Here is a 27,153-nt window from a genome sequence, read left to right on the forward strand (position 1 = left end):
GGAATGGGGTCGAGAGAACAACTAAGAACATAGATACCCAAGTTCAGAGTTAAAATGTTGACATTGTTTTAAATCATAAAAAAATTTAACTATATTGAAACTTAGTAACTGTAAAAAAGGTTCTGTCAATTTAAGGTCGAATGGAGACTGACAGCAAATTTTGCATGCATAATGCCCATATTTTCAGGTGGTATATTGGGTCCAAAATGGCACCTATGCACACGTCTGGTGCTGGCTGACACACCATTTTGATAAAGGCGTTGGTGCAGGTGCAGGGGTCATGCGGCGGATGTCTGTAGAGCAATGCAGATTTGACATCAGCGGTGCCACTTTCGACCTGAAAGCTCCAACTAACATCCTTTCTTAACCTTGCAAAACTGAAGACATGTTCAGCATCAGGGAAGACCTCCCCTGCCTGACCCACCAACATTAGTAAAAGGGATCAACTACTGTCAGGTTAGTTGCTAATTGATTTCTACTGGCTGTTGCCGAGTTTGCAAAAGTGTTTGGTGATTTGCACTGCGACTTAAAAGTTGAAGTCGACTAGGAGTGGTGTGGCATATGCTGAAGGCCTTGGTTCTGACTTCAAGGGTCTACTCAGACCACTTGCTCTCAGTTATAGGTGCTGTGGTTACCAACCCCCTTGGCCTGCAGTATGCTAGGGACAATAATCAGAGGGAAAACAGAAGAGGACAAGCTGCACAAAAAGGGAGGATGGTGTTTGGTGGTGGGGGAAATTGAGGTTTCTCAGAAGGAGAAGATATCCACTGAGCACCTTCAGGGTAATGCTACTGCCTGATGTTCAGTGAGGAACAGTGGCCAGGATTTTACCCTAGGCAGGCAGGAGCTATCCACCAACTGAAAAGTCGGTGGCGAACCCGCTTCCGTCTGGCCTGGAGAGCCAACCCTTAATTTGCGGGTCACCAAGCTTTAATTAGTCTGAGGCGGGTCTTCCACCCGCTTCAGGTAGGACGTCCTGCCTAACAGAACTACCAGCCAATCAGCAGGCCGGCAGCTCTCTGTCCCAGCAGCGTCACCTGGAGCGTTGGCCACTGCTGGGACTGCACCCAGCATCGTGATGACATCGGGGAACTAGGTCTAGGATGCCCGCTTGTAATCCGTAAAATCGGTGTGGAGGCGGGCAAAGGCCCTTAAGTGGCCAGTTAACAGCCTGGGCGGGCAGGCCGTTTTTCGCTGCCGTTGCCCTGTATAAAGTGGTGGCAGAGGTGGGAGCGGGTTGGAAAGGGGCCCCCAAGCCTCCCACTCTATTTTACGCAACCCCCCATCCTGCTCTTTAGGGGGGCGTAAAATTCAGCCCAATGTGTCTGACGTCTTTGCTTCACCAAGGAGGTGCTCACTGAAATCTGGCACTTGTTGCAACCCGAACTTCAGCCTCAGAGCAGGGCAAGGACAACAATGCCAGTGGCTGTGAATGTGACTGGGGCCGTGAAATTTTGCGTGTCGGGCACCTTCCAGGCTGGAGCAGGCAATATGTGCAACATCTCCTAGTTTATCATCCATTTGCCAGAGAGGAGCAAGTGGAGCGAGCACGTGACTTTGCCAGGATTGCAGACTTCCCTTGGTGCAGGACACCATTGATTGTGCACACGTGACTTTGCGGGCACCGCACATAAATTCAGAGATGTACCGCAATCAGAAAGGATTCCATTCCCTCAATGTCCAGCTGGTGTGCAACACTCAGCGCATTATGCAGGTCGATGCCCAGTATCTTGGCAGTCTGCTGTAGCATCTGCATTTGAGCCATCACCACTGGGCAACAAAGACTATCCACTGACCACATAGCTCATGACACTGGTGAGTGACACACACACACAGACAGCATGCATATAATGAAAACCATGCTGCCACAAGAAATGTATTTGTGTGGACCATTTGAGTGCTTAAACAACTCTTTTGCTGCCTGGACCACTTTGGAGGAGGCCTGCTGTACTCGTCAGAGTGCATGTCACAATTTGATGCAGTCTACTGTATCCTGCAAAACCTCGCCATCAGGAGGGCGTAATCTTTGCCACCAGCTATACGGCAAGCAGCTGACAAGGAGGCGGCAGAACAGGAAATGAAGAGACAACCAACACATCCCCTTTCTGGGCAGCTGTGCTTGATCAGCTCATCTAACTGCAGTACTAGTAACCCAATTGTCCATTCAAAAACAGGACCACACCTTACCTTCCTTCTGTCACTGACCATCACAGTGCTTGCTTGGTTACAATGCAAAAATAAAAGCCACCATAAACAAACAAACAGTTCAAACCAACTTTGACAGATTATGATTTGATTTATAAAGTTAACTAATCACCATCCTTCTGCATTCCCTTAGTGCCTGTGTCTTCTGTCCATTTGCCTGCCCTAGTGCTCCGAATCAATGCTACCCCAGTGACTGCAGCATGACTGGTGAAAGCTGCTGACTTTCAGTTGGGGAGACTGTAAATGGCCTTGCAAGATGACCTCACACAGCTCTGGCCCTAGAAGGCCTGACTTTACACTATTTCATCTCATAGGAACACAAGAAAATAAGAAATAGCAGAAGGAAGGATATTATTGCCATAGAGGGAGTGCAATGAAGGTTCACCAGACTTGTTCCTGGGATGGCAGGACAATCCCTTGAAGAGAGATTGGGGAAACTGAGAGGTGCTCTCGTTGAAACCTACAATACTTAAAAGGGATGAACGGGGTAGATGCAGATGTTTCCCCTGGTTGGGGAGTCTAGAACCAGGAGACACAATTTCAAAATAAGGGGGAAGCTACTTCGGATCAAGATGAAGTGAAATTTTTTTTACTCAGAGGGTTGTGAATCTTTGGAATTCTCTACCCCAGAGGGTTGTGGAAGCTCTGTCATTGAGCATGTTTAAAGCAGAGATTGACAGATTTCTAAACAGAAATGATATAAGGGGATATGAGGATAATGTAGGAAAAAGGTACTTAAGTGGATGATCAGCCATGATCGTAGTGAATGGCGGGGCAGGCTCGATAGGCTGAATGGCCTACTCCTGCTCCTATGTTCCTAAGGAACATGGTCCCTCGAGCCTGCACCGCCATTTATTAAATTCAATCATAGCTGATCTTGGCCTTAACTCCACTTTCCCACCCGCTCCCCATACCCATTGACTTCGACAGACCAAAGATCTATCTCAGCCATAAATATATTCAACAGTACAGCATCCACAACCCTCTGGTGTAGAGAATTCCAAACATTCACAACTCTTTGAGTGAAGGAATTCCTCCTCATCTCAGTCCTAAATGACCAGCCCCTTATCTTGACGCTGCACTTCCATGTTCTAGATTCCCCAGCTAGGGGAAAAAACCTCTCACGCATCTACTCTGTCAAGCCCCTTCAATCTCAATGAGATCACCTCTCATTCTTCTAAACTCCAGAGAATATAGACCCAATTTACACAGCCTATCATAGGACAACCCTCTCATCTCAGAAACTAATTTAGTGAAACTTCGCTGTACTACCTCCAAGTATATACTTCCTTAAATACGGAAACCAAAACTGCACACAGCACACCAGGGCTGGGATTTTATCGGGGTGACAGGCGTCTCAACGCCTAGAAAGGCGACACGGAGGACCCCACGAATCCTCTTCTTTGGGAGGCCCCCCCCCCCCACCGAATCAAGTACCAATTAGGCACTTGACTGGACAGCAGGCCTTCCAAGGGATCAAGGAATCCAATGATGGAAGTCCTGCCCTCCGAGCAGCTGGCCAATCTGAGGCCAGTAGTTCTCCAACTGAGCAGGGCCACAGTGGAGACAGTGGCTGCTGCCAGTGGAGCACCCACCTGAGGCCGAGGAGCAGCGCTGGATCCAGGCCACAGGTAGGACAGTGCAGAAGGGGTCTCGCAGGGGAGGGGATGTGAGGGGAGTCGGCAGCAACGGTGGAAGGGTTGGCCATCAGCAGGCCCCACCCTTTCCCGATGCTGGGTCCCTTGTTCGGGCACTGTGCTTTTTAACGAGGGACGACACCCCAATTACCCTGGAGCTGGCAAGCAGCCAGCATGATTTTTTCTACCATGCTTCCTGTGCAGCAACAGGCCCGCCCGCTGCGCGGTTAATTGCGGCGGTGGTGGATTGAGGCCCTTAATTGGGCACTGATTTCCCAGTTAAGGGTCTCAATCGGCAGCGGGGTAGGAAGGCCATTCACAGGCCTTCCTGCCCTGGACTGAGTTCCAGTGAAGGCGGTAAGATGGCGAGGTCCCCCCCCCCACCGCCCCCCAATTATCCTGCCCGATTATATGCTCTCCCCACCTCCAAACCTGCCACGGGGGAGAACAAAAAAATCCCCCCCAGGTGTGGTCTCAAAGCCCTATACAAGTGCAGCAAGACTTTCTTATTCTTGTACTCTAATCCCCTTGCAATAAAGGCCACATGCCACTTGCCTTCCTAATTGCTTGCTGTACCTGCATGCCAACTTTGCGTTCCTGTACAAGTTCACCCAAACCCCTCTGAACACCAACATTTACAAGTTTCATAACTTTTAAAAAGTATTCTGATTTTCTATTCTTACTATCAAAGTGAAGAACCTCACATTTCTCCACATTATACGCCATCTACCATCCTGTAGCCCACTCACTAAGCCTGTCTCTATCTCTTTGCAGCCTCCTCACAGCTTTCATTCCCATCTGGCTTTGTATTGTCAGCAAACTTAGATACATTACTCTCTGACTCTTCGTCTAAGTCATTAATATAGAATGTAAATGGCTGAGGCCCTTGCACTCATCCCTGCGGCACTCCAATGGTCATAGCCTGCCAACTTGAAAATGCCCCATTTGTCCGTACTCTCTGCTTTCCATCAGTCAACCAATCCTTATCCTTGCTAATACATTATCCCCAACTCCCTTTTGTGTGGCACCTTATTGAATGTCTTTTGGAAATACAAAGTATACTAAATTTACCGGTTCCCCTTTATCTACCCTACTAGTTACATCCTCAAAAAACTCTAATAAATTTGTCAAACATGATTTCCTTTTCATAAAACCATGCTGACTTTGTTTCATCAGACAATAGTTTTCTAAGTGCATTGTTGAGACTTCCTTAATAATAGATTCCAACATTTTCCCAATGACTGATGTCAGGTTAACTAGCCTGTAGTTCCGTTTGCCATCTCCTTTCTTGAATAGCAGTGTTACATTTGCTAACTTCAGTCCGCTGGGACCACTCTAGATTAGAGGGAAATGTGGAAAATCATAACCAGCGCACCCATTATTCTGCGGCAACTTCTTTTAGAAGCCCAGCACGTAGGCAATCAGGTTCTGATGATTTGTCAGATTTTCGTTCAAGTTTCTCCGACACTAATTACCTGCTGATATTAATTACCTAAAGTTTCTTAATTTTATTAGCCCTGCACTTAGCCGTTATTCTAGTATGTAATTTGTGTCTTCTACTGTGAAGACAGATCCAAAATAATTTGTCAGAGTCATTTATGGCATAGGAGGCGGCCATTTGGCCCATCGAGTCCATGTTGGTTCTCTGAAAAGCAATCCAGTCAGTTCCACTCCCCTGCTCGATCCCTGCAGCCCTGTAAGTCCTTCAAGTACTCATCCAATTTCCTTTTGAAGCCATTGTCTCTGCTTCCACCACTCTCTAGCCATGATAATTTCTCCTGTGTCTGCCTCTAAGGGACCAATGTTTACTTTAGCTACTCTTCTTTTTATTTACGTGTAAAAAGCTCTTACAATTTATTTCGAGATACAGCATTGAAACAGGCCCTTCAGCCCACCGAGTCTGTGCCGACCAACAACCACCCGTTTATACTAACCCTGGAGTAATCCCATATTCCCTACCACCTACCTACACTAGGGGCAATTTACAATGGCCAATTTACCTATCAACCTGCAAGTCTTTTGGCTGTGGGAGGAAACCGGAGCACCCGGCGAAAACCCACGCAGTCACAGGGAGAACTTGCAAACTCCACACAGGCAGTACCCAGAATCGAACCTGGGTCTCTGGAGCTGTGAGGCTGCAGTGCTAACCACTGCGCCACTGTGCCGCATTTGGTTTTCATATTCCTGACTAGTTTACTCTCATCTACTACTTTTTGGTGGCCCTTGGCTGGTTTCTAAAGCACTCCCAATCCTCAGATTTACTACCATTCTTTGCCACGTTATAAGCCAACAACATAGCAAGGGCAGTTATTGAGGTCTTGTGGTTAGATTTTCAGGAGCTAGGGATGAAGTTAAAGAGCGGCACCTCGAAGCTAGTGATTTCTGGATTACTCCCAATGCCACACACTAGTGAGTAGAAATAGAAAGATAGGGAGGATCAATGCGTGATTTGAAGCATGTTGCCGGAGGGATGGCTTCAGATTCTTGGAGCACTGGGACCAGTTCTGCGGCAGAAGGCACCTATTGAAAAGAGACGGGTTTAACTAATTTGGCATTGACATGAGCACCAGCATATAGAAATAGAAAAGAGGAATATGGTGCATAATGTGAGTGTGCTAGTACTAGAGAAGGGAATAGTTCTTTACTAAATGTGAGCGGACTGAGAAGGTCTACAAGGAATGCAAAGACAGGATTACAATGCATGTACATAAATACACAGTGTGGTAAATAAGGTTGGTGAGCTACAAGCACAAATAGCAGCATAGGAATATCATGTAGTGGCAATAATGGAAACGTAGCATAAAAATGGCAAGGACTAGGCACTTAATATACAAGGATATAAAGTATTCAGAAAAGATGGAGAAGGGAAAAAGGGAGGTGGGGTGGCAGTACAGATTAGGGAAGACATTGCAGTGTTGGAAAGGGAGGATGTCCTTGAGGGGAAAGGACAGAATCTGTTTGGATAAGAGTCGAGAAGCAAAAAGGGTATGATCATGCTACTAGGGGTAGTCTATAGACTTCCAAATAGTGTGTGCGGATGACAGAGCGAGAGCGAATGAGTGAGAACAAGAGCAAGGAAATCACAGATGTGCAAGAACTATAGAGTGGTGTTATTGGGGGACATTGATTGGGATAATTTTCAATAAAGGGTAGGGAGGTAGAAATTTCTGAAATTGATCAAAGAAGTTCTCCTGAACACGTCTGTTCTCAGCCCAACTAGTAGGGAGGCACAGCTGGATCTGGTGCTGGGGAATGAGGTGGACCAAGTGTCTGTTGGGGAACACTTGGGTAAGAATGATAACTGTATCATAAGATTTAGACTAATGCAGAAAAGCAAAGAACAAAATAAGGTAGAATGTCTAGATTAGAAGAGGGCTAATTTCGACACAATGATAAGGGATCTAGCCAGGGTAGAATGGAACCAAAGACTGACAGGAAGAGCTGTAACAGAACAATGGGTTATGTTTAAAGAGATGCTTCAGGTACAGGCTAGATACATTCCAACAAGGGCGACAGGTAGGTAACCAAAAACATGGCTTCTTGGGTGAAATAAAGATTATGAAGAAACAAAAAAAGGTGTACGAAGCATATCAGGTAAATTCCTCAAGCGAGTACTAGACCTTGTTCAATAAGTTGAGGGGGGGGGGGGGGAATGAAGAGGAAAATAAGACTGGCAAAGAGAGAATATGAGAAGTGAATGGCAGTCAACAGAAAAGGGAACCCAAAAGTTTTCTACCGGCATGTAAACAGTAAGGGGGCAGTAAGAGGTGGGGTGGAGTCTATTAGGGACAAACAGGGTAATATATGCTTAGAGGCACAAGGCAAGGTTAATATACTGAATGAGTGCTTTGTATCAGTGTTTACTAAGGAAGTGGAATCTGACAAAATATCTGTATAAATGGAGAGAGGCAATGGATAGGATAAAAATGAAGGGGGAAGTACTAAAAAGACTGGCAATGCTTAAGGTAGATAAATCACCTGGTCTGATGGCTTGCATCTCAGATTGCTAAATGAAGTAGGGATGGAGATAACGAACGGGCTTGCCATAATCATCCAATCTTCCCTGGATATGAGGTGAAAAGATACCAGAGGATTGGAGAGTGGCAAATGTGACACCTTTATTCAGAAAAGAGTGTAACTACAGGCCAGTTAGTTTATCAGTGGTGGATAAGGTTTTGGAAACAAAAATCAGGGGGGAAAAAAAAAAAATCAATGGATACTTGCGGAGAGGTTCGAGTTAATTAAGGATAGCCAGCATGGATTTGTAAAAGGTCCATCATGCTTGACTAATCTAATTGAAATTTTTGATGAATAGAGAAGGTTGATGAAGCAAATGCGATGGGTGTTGTTTATATGGATTTTAAGAAAGCGTTTGATAAAGTACCGCATAAAAGGCCGATTAACAAAACTGAGGCTCATGGAATAGAAGTGTCAGTGCCCAACTGGATAAAAAAAATTGGCTTAAGGACAGATAACAGAGTCGTAGTAAATGGTTGTTTTTCAGGCTACAGGATGGTAGACAGTGCTGTTCCACAAGGGTCAGCGCTGGGCCCACTGCTTTTTTTTTTGCTACATATAAATGACTTGGATTTTGGAATAGAGAGTAGAATCTCAAAATTTGCAGATGACACCAAACTTGGAGGTGTGGCAAACCGTGAGGATGATATGAATCGCCTGCAACAGGACATACATAGGTGAGCAGAATGGGCAAAGAAATGTGAGGTGATGCATTTTAGCAGAAGGAATAGGGTGAGGCAATATATACTTAAATGGCACAATTCTAAAGATTGTGCACGAACAGAGGGACCTGTGGGTGTATGTGTATAGATCTTTGAAGGTGGTAGGGCATATTGAGAGTGGTTAGTAAAGCATATGGGATCTTGGGCTTCATAAATAAAGGCACGGAGTACAAAAGCAAGGAGATTAGGCTGAACCTTTATAAAGCTCAGGTTAGGCCCCAACTGGAGTACAGCATCCAGTTCTGGTCATCACACTTTAGGAAGGATGTGAGGGTCCTTGAGAGGATGCAGGGGAGATTTACCAGAATGATTCCAGGGATGGGGCATTTTAGTTACAAGGTTAGGTTGGAAAAGCTGGGGTTGTTCTCCTTAGAACAAAAAGAGAATGAGGGGAGATGTAATAGAAGTGTAGAAGATTATGACAGGCTTAAATAAGTTAGACAAGGAAAAATTGTTCCATTAACTAATGGTACAAAGACTAGGGGACACAGATTAAAGGTCTGAGCAAGAGATGCAGGGAAATATGAGGAAGAATGTTCTTTACGCAGTGGGTGGTAATGACCTGTAACTCGTTGCCTACAGGGTGGTGGAAGCAGAAAAAAATCAATGACTTCAAAAAAGGAAGTTGGATGGCCACTTGAAGGAAATAGACTTGCAGCGCTACGGGGATCGAGTAAGTGGAACCAACTGGATAGCTCCGTGGAGAATCGACTGACTCGATGGGCCAAAATAACTTGCTCCTTCTGTGCTGTAAATGACTCCATGGTTCTAAGCTTCTTTTCATCTAATACTATCCTTATCCTCCTTAGTAAGCCATGGATGGATCTCACTAAATTTTTGTTTAACATTTTGAATTTCTTTCAATGTCTCCCACTGTTTATTTACGACCATACCTTTTAGCTTATTTACCCAAATCAACCTTAGCCAGCCTTCCCCTCATATCTGTGTAATTGGCTTTAAGTTTTAAGATTCTTCTTTCCGACTAAAATATGTTGCTTTCAAACTTAACAGGCAATTCAATTCTATTGTGATCACTTTTTCCAGCAGATCTTTTACTACAAGATTACTAATTCACCCTGCCTCATTGCACAATACTAGATCTAAAATACCTTGGCATGAGCAGCAGCAGTCAGGGCCAACTATCTGGCTGAAGGCAACAGTGAAGGCACTGGTAGAGTGGCTTTGTTAGGAGGATGAATGCTGCCCTCCTGAGAAGGGACAGAATATTCATGCTCCATGGTGCCATACCATGCCCACAGGGCAGCAACTCAGCAATCCTAGCAATGTGCTGGAGGAACAGATTGCTGGTCTATAGTGAGACCCTGTCAGCCCCTTTGCACACTGGTATCTGCAGCTATGACAACAGCAGGCTGATCTTGCATGGCAGCAAACAGATTGTGTGACAGAAGTCTGAGCTTCTGCTGCAGCACCCAGACTTTAGGGAATTTGAGCTCCAGGTCCTCGGGGCTAGACTCCTGGCACTGATTGACACAACTATCTGCTCTCACTGTCTTCTGAGAGTTTGTCTGGATCTCCTGGCACCCTGCAATGGAAACTGAGACATTGACCATCAGACACTGCACCTTGGTTAGGTCTGCAAGCATTTTCAGAGTTGGCCACCACTTCCACCCTGGAAAGCACAGGCTCCAAGGTCTGTACAAAGCCCTGTGCCAAGTTGCTGTCTGACTCCTCCACACTCCTGGACACTGACCACAGACTTTGTGGCAGTCCTGCCAAAGCACCAAGCATTTCAATGTGTATATCATCTGCCTTTTTCTGTAGGCTGCCCCGAAGTTCTCACCTGACTTCGCTGCAGCAGAACTCGTACGTAACCTGAATCTCCAGTGGGATCTGCACTACTCAAGACCCCTGCCCTGGCTGCAGCATATCTGAACTGGTGGCTCCGAGTGAAAGAGCAAGTTATTTTCTTCTATATCACAGCCTGCTTTTTCACCACCTTCTCTTCCACCACTGCCTGGCCAGGTTGCAGCTTTTGGGTATCTGAAAGGAGAAAGGCTAGGATTGTGGTGTGCAGGGGGTGGGGGGGGTGGGGGTTGGGGGAAGTAAGAGGGACATGCTTAGATCATCTGCAGCTGGTAAATCAGAAGAGATTGTGCAATAAGGGAGAAGTGGGATGTGAGAATGAGCACTCAGTATGAGTAAATAGTGATCTTTGATGGTTTGAGCCCACCGCTAGCCCTGGCTTGTCATGGCCGCTCCAATGTTGACAAGTACTGTCTCCTCCATGTGGGTAAAGACATGAAGCACGCTTGTCCCCCACTGGTTAGGTGCTGTTACCTCTAGTTATGTGCCCCCTTGTCCTGCAAGGAAAAGGGAAGTGCATCACTGAGTGTGGTACAATGTTTGGTAATCTGGTTGAATAGTTGGCAGTGTATGCAAAATGAGAGATATGGGTGACAGGCTTGCAACAGTGTTAAATGTGTGAGGGGGGTAAAAATATAGTATGTTAAATATGAGTCATGATTGATAAAAGATCGTTGGCAGAGGGTGAAAGAGGGGTGGTGCATTGAACAATGTGAGGCTAGAGGGACAGTTGGTAGTTTATGTCATTTGAAGATGCATTTACCAACCACTTATGTGGAGTCAAACTCCTTGCGGCACTGCATCAAGGTCCTCGGGGCTAGACTCCTGGCATTGACTGCCACAATTATCTACTTCCACTGCCTTCTAAGAGTTTGTCTGGATCTCCTGGTCCCCCTGCAGATATAGGATATCTCTCCTCCTCCGCACCTGTTTGACCAGTCACCAGTGCAGTGTTGGAAAATCTTGGAGCTCCCTCTCTGCGACATTGTACCATAATTCAGTATTCTTCTTGTTCACGGCTTCTTGTGTAACCAGTTCCAGCACCTGCTCCAGCCAGAATGTACACCCTGTACACCTCCACACCGTCACCCCCTTTTAGGAAGTGCAGGCCAGCTTCAACTCATGCTAGCCTCTCATGATTTTGCATGCCCTTCTCAGGGTTGCAAACACTCAACAGCATGCCTCGCGCTGGCTACATGCTACGATCGTTTAAATGTGCAGGCAGCATGAAGTTTGCGTGCTGCCTGCATCAAAAACAATAGGCGCTGATTAAATGCGCATCACCATCCCTGCATCCATTACAAGTTTTATCAAATTTTGCAGCCGTTGTTTCTCAAAGGGACTACCTGATACAAGTGTTTCCTGTCTTGCTAGGCGCATTATTGTACTACAGAAAAAAGACAAAGTGACAGAATTACATGGAGTAATTGAGCCTTATAAAGGCAACATTGTGTTTCACATCCTCCTGCTCGGCCTCACAAACAGAAAATATGCATCAGTTTGTACAGAATCAATGTTCTGCCATCTTCTGTTCAAACTTAGAACGAAACTAAAAACTACATATCAGACTATTCAGCAGGTAGACCTGGGTTGCACATAACCAAAATTCAGTATCAACCCCTTTTTTTTTTTTTTTTCGAAAGAAGTCGTCCAAGTGCATGCCTTCCAGTGCAACAGACATTGTACCACCTGCTGTGTGTTACTGGCGCAAATCTGTATTTGCAGTAAGGTACTGTAATTAAAATAAACTGTTGCTTTAAGTGGAATTGGATGGAATGGACAAAAAATAGTCCATTAAAGACCTCATTCCTGAATAATAACTTACATAATTAAAGAACTGTAACCTCAAATAAAAATGATTTCTGAAAACATTTCACAATTTTAATGGGAACAAAAATGTTTTCTTCATTTTAACACTTCTGAATCCAATTCCTTTAAACCAGTTGAAGGTTATTTTTTTAATAACTGAAAGGCAGTGCACAGCAAATACATACTTTGAAAAAAATCAGAATTTGTTGGTATTTTTGCAATGAGAAAATTTATTCTAAAAATGCTGTAATGTTGTTCCGTAAAGCATGTGGGTAAATTTTATGTACTTTATCCTGCTTGTGATAGATCACTGTGGAAAGCTGGCATTTATCATTCAGAATAACATGCTCTACAATGACACCATCAGTGATACACTGTCTTGCAACACAAATTATAAAGGATACAATTACAAACCAGTTTTTGCAAAACAGAATGATGAACCACAATATAACAACTGTTCCACCTAAAAGAGACAACCATGCATCAAATTCACACCATCACAAAATACCAGAAGAGAAATTTCCCATTGTGACAGTCAATGTTATTACACTATGGCAAACTGTGTCATTTGTGGGTATTATTTTCTATCTTAGGGTTTTACCTCAATCCCCAGTGACCAGAGACAACTGCTAGAATTGTTAAATGCAGGACAATGTCAGTTCTAACAGGTAATTAACACTTGCAAGGATCATAATAATTCACCAGCATCCTGCATTACTCAAGTAAAAGTAGACTTGATACACTTGGTGATCTCCCAAGGTATTGCTCATGGGTTAGGATTTGAGTACAGCAGTAAAGAAGTCTTGCTGCAATTGTATAAAGCCTCGTTGAGACTGCACCCAGAGTACTCTGTACAATTTTGGTCTCCTTATCAAAGGAAAGGTACACTTGCCATAGAGGGAGTGCAACGAAGGTTCACCAGACTGATTCCTGGGATGGCGGGATTATCCTAAGAGAAGAGATTGAGGAGACTGAGCCTGTATTCTCTGGAGTTTAGAAGAATGAGAGGTCATCTCATTGAAGCATACAAAATACTTACAGGGCTCGACAGGGTTGATGCAGGAAAGATATTTCCCCTGGCTGTGGGGGTCTAGAGACAGGGGACACGATCTCAGAATAAGAGGGAGGCCATTTAGGACTAAGACGAGGATGAATTTCTTCACTCAGAGGGTTGTGAATCTTTGGAATTCTTTACCCCAAAGGGCTGTGGCGTCTCAGTCATTGAGGATGTTCAAGACAGAGACTGACAGCTTTCTAGATATTAAAGATATCAAGGGATATGGGGACAATGTGGGAAAATGGCATTGAGGTAGAAGATCAGCCATGAACTCGTTGAATGGTGGAGGAGACTCAAGGGGCTGAATGGCTTACTCCTATTTCCGATGTTATCTGGGGACTAGGGCAATTATGATGTTTAACATGGTCCTGCATGAGAGGGGCTCGGGGTACACAACTGTGGTTTAGGTGCGAGGGGAAATGACAGGTTGTAACCTTTAAAAATTAAAACCAGAGGTACTTAAAAGTAGTACGAGATTACCAGTTTGATAAGTGAAGATGCAGCAAACTGTGTTGGCAGCTGTCTGAGAGAATATCCACCCCACCATACCACCCGCCGCCCAAGTCAGAATGGTACAAGTTTTCAGAAAATAAGGATGTATCTTTAAAGTACTAAAATGTTATGATCGCTAATTCATAGTGTGGCATGTCTTAATTTTTTCTAAGTGCCTCTTCGTCCTTACCTGTCCAATGCCTCATCAGGCTGAAAGTAGCAGGCATTCCCTGCAGAAACCTTTTGTGAGTATATCTAATGCACAATTGTTGATCTTATTGGTATAGGTTTCTTTTCAGAATAATTTTTAATGCATTTATTATGCCATATATTGTAATGCTATAATCAGCTGGGTCAACTGATACCAGTTTGAAAAGTAAATTCAACAAGGAGATTGGCAGATTGTGTAGTAGCTTCTACAACCAGATTGCTAGCTTCAGAGAGAATTTAAGTAGCTGAAATTGTTTCATCTTTGTGCAGGATTTTCCATCTTTATTGGCGGCTTTCCTGATCTATATTTGAACAAAGCTGACAAATAATCATTGTCTATTAAGTTAACCAATCAGAAAAGCCTGTTGCTAATTCATTTTGTGCTTATAGACAGATTTAGCATGCCACCATACAAATTTAAATGTATGACACAAGACTGTAAACTCTTATTTAAATGGATTAAAGAAAAATAATGAGATTATTCCAACTTTCAGCATCCTAGTTCTGAAACAGTTATCACACTGTAGTTAAGTTCAATGGAAGAATTAAAAAGGATAAGAGTCAAAGATAAAGATGCTGGACTGGAAGGCGGCCAAAGTTAAGTGAGATAAATGGAGACCTGCTCAAATTAAGTGGGCAGAAAAAAGTTAGATCAACAATGGGAAATCTTCAAATGAAATGCGTAGAATACAAAATATATTCCTACAGGGTGAAAAGGGTTGATTCAAGATAGGAGTTCCATGGTAAAAGAGATTAAAACCAACTTGAAACTTTAAAAGTATGCATACAATAACGTGAGGGCGGAATAGAAAGTGCAATAGGGAGATTAGGAAGGTTAAAAAGGAATATGAAAAAAAAGACTAGCAGAAAACATAAAAGGAAATTGTAACAGCTTTATAAACATGTGAAAAGTAAAATAATAGTTAGAGGATGGGACCATTGGGGCATTGAAGCGTACAGAATGAAGGTATGGCAGAGAGTAAATATTTCCATTGATTTTTACAACTGATGGTGAAATGAGAATGCACAAAATAACCACAAGGATTTTCATAAACAAAATTTATAGGATATAAACAAACGATAAAGTTTAAAGTTTTCAATACACAGTTATACCTTCAGTTGCACATAATCCTAACTAAACATCAGGTATCCCTGAATCAAGAAAATCTACAACTTTATCATGCAATTTTTTTTATTGATTCCTTGGATATAAACTATTGGTTTCACATTGCATTTCTCGCATTGAAAATAGAAAACATGAAATATTTTTTAGTTATCACAGTATGTTCAAAACAGTTTGGTTTATCATAACAATCTATGAAGATTCATATAGAGAAAAAACGATGATCAACATGAGAATTCCAATGGTTATAAACTAAAAAGGACCATTTTGATAAACAAGGTACAGTAGCCTTGTGGTTATAGCACTTGACTAGCAACCCAGGCATCATTAATTCAAATCTCACCTGCACATGTAAAACTGAATTCAGTAACCCTGGTCAATTATAGGATAGCACAAGGAAAAATCATGAAAGGTTCCAGATTGTCATAAAAACCCAACTAGCTCACAAAGCAAAACCTGCCATCCCTACCTGGTCTGGCCTACAAGTGACTCCAGTCCCACGCTACAAGGTTGACTCAAAGCCCTCACAGTAGAATTCAGTAGATTCTGGTGGGACAATATCAAAGACTTTGATGCATTTTTTAAATGTTTATGGTGGTCCTCGGTAAAATGGCAACTCCAATTATGAAGCGACTAATTTAAAAAAGACAGGTAGTAAAAGGTAGATGCTATTGCATTCAATAACTTGCACTTATTAGGCACCATGGAGCAGATTTTGACTTTATACGATAGTGTAAAATGGGTGATAATGAATTGGCAGCCTGCTTTACATCTCCAATTTATATTTTCATTGACTTCAAAGGAGATTTAAAAAAATCAGGAGTGATGTAAAATGAGCTTCCAATTCATTATCACCCATTTTACACTATTGTTACGCCAATGTGTTTTGTTGAATGATAGCTTTCTTTGGTCCGCTGACTGGAGATCTGAATTTGTATGTTTTTATTGAAAAGACATTTTTGAAAGACAAACTGCCTGCAAAGTCATCCTTTCAGCTTAAGATGATCACCTAATTTGCAACACTGTATCCTACACTGCAATGCTTGTGAGGAGAGATGCAATGTCTTCTAATATCCCACCAAGAACCAAGACCCAGGAAGTTTAAAGGAACTACCTGTTCTCTCATCAAGCAGAGAAATACTGCTAACTGCTATGCTTGAATGACAGTGATTGTCATGTGACAAGCCCTTCCCCATCTGTGGTTTTGGGCCTTTTTTTCTCTGCAGCAAAGAAGCAACTGGACTCTGACATGAGTAGACCCTAAGTGGGGGTTCCTCTCTCTCTCCATTCCAGCTTGAAAGCTTTCAAATCCTGCCTGTTGCATATTCCAGCTACAATCAGAAACCCCAGTGGAGGAAATCATTTGCATGAGAGACTCACCGAACCAGTCATCTACCTCTTCAAGCTAAAAGCCTCAGGACTCTGAATTCAGCTAGAAGCCAGCTGAATCACCAAACGCCACAGACTGTATACCTTTTATATGGACTCTAACTCAACCAATCTACCTTTCCCCACTCTGTAACCTATTTGTGCTTGTATAAACCTCTAGTGTGTTGTTTATTATTTTATTAGTTAGGTTTAGGTACCATAAGGTTAACCTTTCTTTATTAACTCAAAAAAATCTGTCCTATTGGTCCTAATGATCATAGTAAGTAAGTAATCAAATATCTACTGAATTGGCCAGTACATCCACTTTAAGAAAGAATTAAACATGTTGTGGTCTAACAAGGAGGGGGTAAAGAGGGAAGCCCTTCAACCCCCCCTCCCTCACTTGACTGTAACACTATCATATAAAGTCAAATTATCTCCTTTAATGTAATGACACCTTCCAAGATCCATCACAGAGGCAAAAATGTGTTGACTGGTAGCAGCAGAGTTAAAGGAGGTGACTGCAGACATGTACAAAGTAGGTTAAGTAGAGACTTTTATGGTGGGAGGTAAGATAACAAGGTGGATGTGTTTAAGGAGAAAGTTCCACAATGTGAAGCGAAAGCAGCAAAAGGATGCAGCACTGCAGAATGAGATGAAATGCAAAAGGTTAGACCCATTACTGTGCACAGCATGCACTTGCACTCTTATCCAGATACGGAAATCTGTTATTATTGCCTTCCCACAGTTCTTGTTTTTGTTGAAACTTTGTTCCCAAGATAGCATACCTGCAATAGTTCCAAAGTCATAGGAATACTCTTTAACTCCTTCAGCAAGTCCATGGCTCCAACCTGCAAAACAACACAGGTTACTTTTTAAAAACACAGAGACTGAATAGGCACCTATTTTGCCATTTAAGTCAGGTAAAAAGTATACTGAAAGCACAAATTAAAGTTTGTGGAATGATCTTAGTTGATAAATGTTAACAAGTATTCTTGCACTGTTGGGTTCCACTCTGAATTAAGGCATCAGTTTGTCGTACAGGAAAATTGTTCTACTTATCTCTGCATGAGACTTCTCCCAAGATGAATTTGAACCAGACAACAGTTTAATAAGAACAAGAGATTGTTTTCAAGTACTCATTAAGAGTGCTAGTCATGCTTTACTATGTCACAATTGCCCAAATCAGGTTAACGGAAGAACTGACCAGGATCATAATGCCCGGAGACTTCAAATGGCTCTGCTCCTCTTCCACTCATTAAGTCGGCATCGACAGAGTGACCTTTTAAAAAAAACTGGTTTGTCAGCCTCCATTTATCTTTGATAATCCCAGTAATTCAACTAATCTCCCATATCTCCTCATCTCCAATACTAAATCTTACACTTCCTGCCCTAAGAACAGAAGAAATAGGAGCAGGGAGTAGGCCACACGGCTCCTCGAGCCTGCTCCGTCATTTAATAAGATCATGGCTGATCTTATCTAGGCCTCAACCTCACTTTCCTGCCCGTTTCCCCAACCCTTAATTCCCATATAGTTCAAGAATCTGACTCTCAGCCATGAATATATTCAATGACCCAGCCTCCACAGCTCTCTGGGGTAGAGAATTCCAAAGATTCCAGACCCGCAGAAGGAATTCCTCATCTGTCTTAAATGGGCAACTCCTTATTCTGAAATAAAAAGTCCCCTGGTTCTGGATTCCCCCACAAAGCGAAACATCCTCTCAGCATCTACTGTCAAACCCCTCAGAATCTTTCATGTTTCAATAAGACCACCTCATATTCTTCTAACTCCAATGAGTATAGACCCAACCTTTCTTCGTAAAACAACTCCTTTATCCCAGGAATCAACCTAGTGAATATTCTCTGAACTGCCTCCAATGCAAGAGTATCCCTCCTTAAATAAGACCAAAACTATAAGCAGTATTCTAGGTGTAGTCTCACCACTGCACTGTACAGTTGTAGCAAGACTTCCCTACTTTTATACTCCATCCCCCTTGCAATAAAGTCCAACATTCCATTTGCCTTCCTGACTACTTGCTGTACCTGCATGCTAACTTTTTGTGATTCATGTACGAGGACAACCAGATCGCTCTGTGCTGCAGCATTCTGCCATCTCTCTCCACTTAAATAATATTCAACTTTTCCATTCTTCCTACCAAAGTGGATAGCCTCAAATTTTCCCACATTATACTCCATCTGTCAAATTTTTGCCACTCACTTAACCTATCTATATCCCTTTGCAGACTCTGTGTCCTCTTCACAACTTGCTTTCCTACCTATTTTTGTCAAAAATCTGGTTCATCTAAGTCATTGTACTTTTTCTCTCTTTGTAGCATCCTCATTGTCCGAGAGTTGCTAACATGACTCATGCCATGGTATTACTATGGAGCAAGACAAAGAGGCAGGCCCCAAGAACACTCTCAGCCAGGACAGGGATTGAACCCATGCTACTGGCATTATTCAGCACCACACTCCAGCCTTTTAGCCAACTGAGCTAACTGACCCCCATCTTTAATATAGATTGTAAATAGTTGAGGCCCTAGCACAGATCCCTGTAGCACCCCACTAACTACAGTTTGCCAACTCTATTTCCTTTTAGTTAGTTAGCCAATCCTCTATCCATGCTAATATATTACTCCCAACACCATGAGCTCTTATCTTGTGTAGTAAACTTTTATGCGGCATCTTATCAAATACATTTTGGAAATCTAAATACACTACACATCTACTGGTTCCCTCCCTGTGTGTTACATCCTCAAAAGATCTCCAACAAATTTGTCAAACATGATTTCCATTTCATAAAACCATGCTGACTTGGCTTGATAGCGAGATTTTATAAATGCCCTGCTGTGGTTGGCATTCTTCCATCTCTGAAAGATGATGGACATGAAGTGGGGTGTCTTCTCTTGGTGCACCTTTGTTGATGGCTGTGAAGGCCAATCCTTGAGAGGCAGGTTCTGCCACAAGTACTGCACATGAAGCTGCCAAGTGACACTGGAGTTTGCTTTTGATGTTGGTGCCTGTTGCCAAGCTGCTTAGCAACTGGTCATTGTGGTAGTGCACACCAGTCCACAGGATGTGTTGCCATTTCCCTCTTTTGCCAACTGTGACTCCCAGGTGCAATATTCAATATTTCGGGCCTTCATGTCATGCTTGCAAGCATCCTTGAAGTGGAGCTTTGGGCGTCCCAGTGGCCCCAGCTACCTCACCATACAGAAGGTCCTTGGGTACACGATCAAACACTTGGGAGCTCTGCCTTTGAGAGGACTCTCGCATTTGTGATTTTGTCCTGCCAGGTCATTCCCATAATGCGCAACAGGCAGGGAAGATGGAAATTATTGAGCTTCTTTTCCTGGTAGCTGTAAGTCGCCCATATTTCACAGCCATACAGCAAGGTGCTGAGAACACAGGCCTTATAAACCATCAGCTTGGTCCGAAGGGTCAGCTTGGTATTATCCCATGTGTGTTTTGTGAGTTGGCCAAAGGTGGTAGCTGTTTACCCTACGCATGTATCGAGTTCAACAAGTCCTGCAGGGAGAGGAAAGGGACGAAAGCGGCAGGTGCAAGATGGCACTGGCAGCCACAGTTCCAATCCTGCATGCTCAGGATATTGTTCTTTTTGATGATGACCTAGAGACATCATAACCCAGTAGCACCGAGTGACCAAGCAACCTTTTTGAAGAACATTGCTTGTTCCTGAATTGGAGAGGGGGCTAGAAAAGACAGTCTAAACAAATTCTCATCTCCCTATCACCCAGCTGGCTTGCCACAGTCAACGGGCATCTCTTAATGCGGTCAAACAATGAGAGAGAAGGAAACGCAAACTCCTAATTTCACTTCAAAAGGTGGGGAACGAAGAAAAATTCTGAAAACCGCCTGCTGGAACACGAGAACAATGCTCGACTCTGGTGACAAAAGAGGCCCAACAACGATCAGCCCTGGTGGCCCATGAGCTAGCCAGACTGGACATTTATATAGCAGCCCGGAGTGAGGTCCATTCTCGGAGCAAGGCAGCCTAACAGTATACAATGCTGGCTACATCCTCTGTTGGTCAGGTAGACTTCAAGCTGAACAACGCTTCTGTGTCGGCTTCATGGGGAAGAAGACTATAGCCACTAAACTTTCAAGCCTGCCAATCGGCCACTCTGAATACATCATGTCCTTGCGCCTGCCTCTCCAAGACCAGCAGCATGCAACACGCATCAGCGTTTATGCTCCAACCCTGAAGGCTAACCCAGCTGACAAAGATAACTTTGACACGGATCTCCGTGAATCCATCCAGAATGCTTCTCCCAAGGACAAAATTATTGTCCTTGGCGATTTCAACGCCAGAGTGGGCTGTGACAACCTGGCATGGAAGGGAGTGCTCGGAAACCATGGACGTTTACTCTTGAAACTCTGCAGAAAAGCTGCTGTCCATAACCAACACCTTCTTTCAACAAAAAGATCGCTTCCTGACCACATGGATGCATCCCCGCTCTAAACACTGGAACCTGATAGATTACATCTTGGCGCGCCAATGTGACCTAAAGGACATCCTGCATACTAGAGTCATGCCCAGTGCTGACTGTCATACAGCCCACTGGCTCTTTCAGTCAAAGCTGAACTACTACTTCAAGCCTAGAGACAACCCAAAGAAATTTCAAGTCAGCAACCTGCAAACCTCATCTTGCAGTGAAAGATATCAAGCAACCTTACAGACTAGACTGGAACATCCTGATCTCACTGCTGATTCCACTCCAGAAGAACTCTGGGAACACAAAGCTGCAGTACTGGATACTTCCAACGAGGTCATCGGACCCAGCACCAAGAAGAACAGGTTTAATGAAATGACAAGGAAATTCAAGATCTGCAAAAAATAAAAAGGTCAGCTCATCAGGCTCACCTGGTTCAGCCAGCCAGCCAAGAGAAAAAGACAGCCGATCATCAAGCATGCAGCATCCTTCAATGTAAACTGAGGAACAGCCAAAATGACTGGTGGATCGCACTTGTGGAAAAAACTCAACGGTACACTGATGCTGGCGACATAAGAAGTTTCTGAAGCACTAAAATCTGTCTATGGACCAGCATATCAAACCCAAAACCCCTCGAGGAGCACCGATGGAGAGACCTTACACACCAACAAGAAGTCAGTCCTGGATCGCTGGTCGTAGCACTTTGAAACTCTCTTTATACCAAGTGCACAGTGCATGATACTGCCATCAATCACATCAAACAACAACCCGTGAAAGAAGAAGTGGATGAGGGCCCAACTCTGGAGGAAACCGTGACCTCCATCAACCAGATGACGAACAAAGCCCTGGGAGCTGATGGAATTCCACCCAAAGCCTTGAAACATGGTGGCCCTGTCCTATATACCAAGCTCCATGAGTTTTTCACAGCCTGCTGGGAATGGGGCAGGATTCCACGGGATCCCGTTATGCCGTTATCATCACCTTGGTGAGCCTGACGTCAGTGGTAGGGAAGCTGCTGGAGAAGATACTGAGGGATAGGATCTATTCCCATTTGGAAGAAAATGGGCTTATCAGTGATAGGCAACATGGTTTTGTGCAGGGAAGGTCATGTCTTACCAACTTAATAGAATTCTTTGAGGAAGTGACAAAGTTGATTGATGAGGGAAGGGCTGTAGATGTCATATACATGGACTTCAGTAAGGCGTTTGATAAGGTTCCCCATGGTAGGCTGATGGAGAAAGTGAAGTCGCATGGGGTCCAGGGTGTACTAGCTAGATGGATAAAGAACTGGCTGGGCAACAGGAGACAGAGAGTAGTAGTGGAAGGGAGTTTCTCAAAATGGAGACGTGTGACCAGTGGTGTTCCACAGGGATCCGTGCTGGAACCACTGTTGTTTGTGATATACATAAATGATTTGGAGGAAAGTATAGGTGGTCTGATTAGCAAGTTTGCAGACGACACTAAGATTGGTGGAGTAGCAGATAGTGAAGGGGACTGTCAGAGAATACAGCAGAATATAGATAGACTGGAGAGTTGGGCAGAGAAATGGCAGATGGAGTTCAATCAGGGCAAATGCGAGGTGATGCATTTTGGAAGATCCAATTCAAGAGTGAACTATACAGTAAATGGAAAAGTCCTGGGGAAACTTGATGTACAGAGAGATTTGGCTGTTCAGGTCCATTGTTCCCTGAAGGTGGCAACGCAGGTCAATAGAGTGGTCAAGAAGGCATACGGCATGCTTTCCTTCATCGGACAGGGTATTGAGTACAAGAGTTGGCAGGTCATGTTACAGTTGTATAAGACTTTGGTTCGGCCACATTTGGAATACTGCGTGCAGTTCTGGTCGCCACATTACCAAAAGGATGTAGATGCTTTGGAGAGGGTGCAGAGGAGGTTCACCAGGATGTTGCCTGGTATGGAGGGCGCTAGCTATGAAGAGAGGTTGAGTAGATTAGGATTATTTTCATTAGAAAGACGGAGGTTGAGGGGGGACCTAATTGAGGTGTACAAAATCATGAGAGGTATAGACAGGGTGGATAGAAAGAAGCTTTTTCCCCCAGAGTGGGGGATTCAATTACTAGGGGTCACGAGTTCAAAGTGAGAGGGGAAAAGTTTAGGGGACAATTTCAAGAAAAGTGTGGTGAGCAAAACAAAGGCCTGTACCTTCGTAGATCTCACCAAGGCATTCGACACCGTGAGCAGAGATGGACTTTGTAAAATGCTTGAAAAACTTGGATGCCCACCCAGATTCCTGGCCATGGTGAAGCAGTTTCATGAAAATCAGTACGGACAAGTCGAGCAAGACAGCGACCTCGAGTCCCTTCTGAATCTCCAATGGCATGAAGTAGGGATGTGTGCTGGCCCCGACCCCATTCACCATCTCTTCGGGCCTGTTCCTGTGCTGTAATTTTCTTTGTTTCTTTGAGCATGATGCTGCAGCAGGCAACAGAAGACCTTAAGGAGAGAATTTATGTACACTTCCAGACTGATGGAGGCCTTTTCAACCTCAGGCGTCTTCAGGCTCACAAAGACGCAAGAAAAACTCATCCGTGAACTTAATTTTGCCGATGACTGTGCTCTCCTGGCCCAGTCAGTCAGACCTGCAATGTATAACAACACATTTTACCAAGGCGGCACAACTCTTTGGACTAAAAATCAGTTTAAAGAAAACGTAAGTACTGCATCAGCCTGCACCCAAAGAAGAATATAGACCACCAAGCATTGACATCGAGGAAACCAAGCTGAATGGCATCAAGCAATTTACTTATTTGGGGAACGTCATCTTGCTTGATGCCACCATAGACAAGGAACTGGACAACAGGCTCTCAAAAGAAAGTAGTACATTCGGCAGACTCTACAAACGAGCATGGAGCAACCACTGCCTCAGAGCACAGACCAAACTCAAAGTGAACAAAGCTGTAGTCCTCACCACCCTTCTGTATGGCGCCGAGTCATGGGTCCTATACTGCCATCATGTACACCTTCTAGAGCACTTCCATCAGCGCTGCCTCTGCAGCATCCTCAAAATCCACTGGCAGGATTTCATCACAATCATTGAAGTCCTGGATACAGCCAACATCACCAGCATTGAGGCCATTCTCCTGAAAAGCCAACTGTGTTGGGCGGGTCACATTGTCCAGATGGACAACAGTTGCCTGCCCAAGATCGTGTTGTATGGAGAGCTGACCACGTATAAAAGGAACAGAGGGGCCCCATGCAAATGTTTCAAGGACTTCCTGAAGAAGTCCCTCTCTGTGTGCCACATCAACCATCGCCAGTGGGAAGTGCAGGCCATAGACCGTGACGCCTGGAGATACTACATCAGGAGGACTAGAGACCTTTGATACTGAGCGAAGAACCAGCATGAAAGAGAAAAGGAGAAGAATAGATCCATCTGCCCCCAGCAGCGACTAGACTTTCACTTGCACCCACTGTAGGAGAAAGAATCTGCCGGTCACAGATAGGCCTGACTGGCCACCAACGGGCCTGCAACCGAATGAGTACAACCTTCCCAAGCGAAGAAATGCCAAGTGAGTATTGAGCTCTGCATCAAGGGACAGATTGTCTGTCACCGTGAACCAAAGGTAGCATAATTTGCTAACCACTTACAGTGGAGTGTTATTTAGTGTGATCGGGGCAGAGATGCAACACCTTGTCCCACGACCACTGTTTTTTTGATGCTTGTGGTCAAGGAGAACAAGTTATAGGCATGGGAGAGACATTCCAGGAGTCTTCGTAGCTGCGTTTCCAATGTCCTGCTACTAGTTCCTTAATAATGAATTTTAGCATTTTCTCAAGGCTAACTGGCCTATACTTCCTGCTTTCTGCCTCCTTCCCTTCTTGAATAGGGGTGTTATATTTGCAATTTTCCAATCTGCTGGGACATTGCTCAGCCCTCTTAGTACTGGGCTCATCTCTTCATTGTTTTATACCTCATTCTTGCACAATACACAACAGTAAATCAGTCAGGATTGAAGATGAGGAAAAATGTCCAAATTAGTTAAATTAGCAGAATTAGGGATATAGAATGACATGTTGCTCAAGTCTCATCTATCAAATAAGTAAACATATGATCAACAGTATATAATAACTTACAGAGCCAGCTACTGATATCACTCAAATTTTTTTTTCTATTTTAGGGGATTTTTAAGAGCAGATTTCAGATTTCATTGAAATAATCTGTGAAGATAAAAGTTGTAATAATGCAGTTTTCATTTCAGATGTCTCTCAGATGGACCATGAATCTCAATAATTTGCACTTAATTGACAAATTAATTTAAGCAGAATATAAAACTGTAAGATACCAAGCATGCGAGGATTACATAGGAGGCATACTTAGGCTGGCTGGAATTATCTGTGCTCTTGTCTCATTTCTACCTTCTCTTTATGTTGCACATTGGCTCGTATGAAAGACCAAACACAAATTTGTAGTGCAGGTGCACTCAATCAGCATCCACTGGATCGGCAGTTCAGAGTGCTGTCCACCGGTTAGTGTAATGCAGTCTGAAATGAGCACTGTCATTTTTGATTCAAATACACACCTAACCATTACCTTGAGTACTTTGTATTTACAGAATACACAGTTTACATAAGTGTCCAACAGACTCCTGACATCAAACTTTAGATAATTACCAGATCATAACTGAACAAACTAAGTATAGAGGACAAAAGCCAGTCATTTCATACTGATTCTCAGGATCTCAAAATAAATTGGCCCCTGCCAAGAGAAGCCAAGCTGCTGCCAATCTATAAGCTTTCACAGAATTGTTACAGTGCAGGAGGAGGTCATTCGGCCCATCATATGCGCACTGGCTCTCTGAAAGAGCAATTCACTCAGTTCCATTCCTCTGCCTTCTCCCCATAACCCTGCACATTCTTCCTTCTAAAAAAAACCTGTTTCATTCCCTTTTGAATGCTTCAAATTGAACCTGCCTCCACCATGTTCCCAGGCAGCGCTTTCCAGACCTTAGCCACTCGCTGCATGAAAAATATTTTCCTCATGTCACTTTTGCTTCTCTTACCAAATACTTTAAATCTGTGCCCTCTTGTTCTCGATCCTTTCATGAGTGGGAACAGTTTCTCTATCTATCATGAGGGATCTGGATAAAGTAGATAGAGAAACTATGATCCCTGGGGAATTCCACTACAAACCTTCCTCCAGCCCCCAAAAAATCCATTAACCACTATTCTTTGTTTCCTGTCACTCAGCCAATTTCGTATCCATGTTGCTACCGCCCTTTTTATTCCATAAGCTACAAGTTTGCTCACAAGTGACTTTGCTCTGAACAACAGTATTTTTTTGAACAATAATGGTTACCAATTGACCCTAAGACCCAGTCACATCACTTTCCCTGAAGTATTACCCTACTTGCTTTAAATAGGTAGCTCAGATTAGCAACTAAACAGCCTACATTCCAAATTAATATTGAGTAATGCCACAGATCAACAAGTGCATTAGTGTCTAGATTTTCCAACTGTATTGCTAATGGCAACCTACATCACAATCAGAAAAGCTAGTCTAATGTTTGCAGTGTCTTACATAACTACTAAGTTACTGCAGAAAGTAAACAGATTGCTTCCAAACATTTATTTTAGAAAAGCTTTGCCTTTTAACTGTACCAGTCAAAAACAGGTCATGTGCTCTTAGTGTAAACAAAGTTAGCCTGGAATCTGAAAAACTATCGCTACAAATACATAACAAATAAAATTAGCCAGTGCCAATTCACACAAACACTTCTGTAAAACCCACAACTGGAAAGCTGCAGGAAGCAGCCCCTACTTTACTGTACCGGATCTGTAGCAATTTGATTTAACATTGAGAAGTATAAAGAATACTAGAGATCAAAAGTTCGCAGATGACACAAAAATTGGTGGCATCATAAATAGCGAGGAGGAAAGCCTTAGATTACAGGACGATATAGATGAGCTGGTAAGATGGGCAGAGCAGTGGCAAATGGAATTTAATCCTGAGAAGTGTGAGGTGATGCACTTTGGGAGGACTAACAAGGCAAGGGAATACACAATGGATGGTCGGACCCTAGGAAGTACAGAGGGTCAGAGGGACCTTGGTCTACTTGCCCATCGATCACTGAAGGCAGCAGCACAGGTAGATAAGGTGGTTTGGAAGGCATATGGGATACTTGTCTTTATTAGCCGAGGCACAGAATATAAGAGAAGGGAGCTCATGATGGAGCTGTATAAAACGCTAGTTAGGCCACAGCTGGAGTACTGTGTA

At 43.6% G+C, this 27,153-nt stretch overlaps 1 protein-coding gene across 5 annotated transcripts in view; it reads right to left on the minus strand.

Moving 5' to 3' along the window:
- tcea1 (transcription elongation factor A (SII), 1) overlaps positions 1-27,153 on the minus strand; it is a 65,950-nt gene that overhangs the window by 33,169 nt on the left and 5,628 nt on the right. For 2 of the 5 annotated variants that reach the window (XM_068031842.1, XM_068031843.1), the window contains exons 2-3: positions 17,253-17,315; positions 15,566-15,642 (exon numbers count right to left, since the gene is read on the minus strand). In XM_068031842.1, the coding sequence (XP_067887943.1) occupies positions 15,566-15,642; positions 17,253-17,315 (140 nt within the window). Of the gene's footprint in view, positions 1-15,565; positions 15,643-17,252; positions 17,316-27,153 lie in introns of those variants that run through there. The other 3 variants (XM_068031840.1, XM_068031841.1, XM_068031844.1) reach the window with 2 other exon arrangements.

This window comes from Heterodontus francisci, chromosome 5, assembly GCF_036365525.1.
Source record: "Heterodontus francisci isolate sHetFra1 chromosome 5, sHetFra1.hap1, whole genome shotgun sequence".
In the NCBI taxonomy this organism is placed as follows: Eukaryota; Metazoa; Chordata; class Chondrichthyes; order Heterodontiformes; family Heterodontidae; genus Heterodontus; species Heterodontus francisci.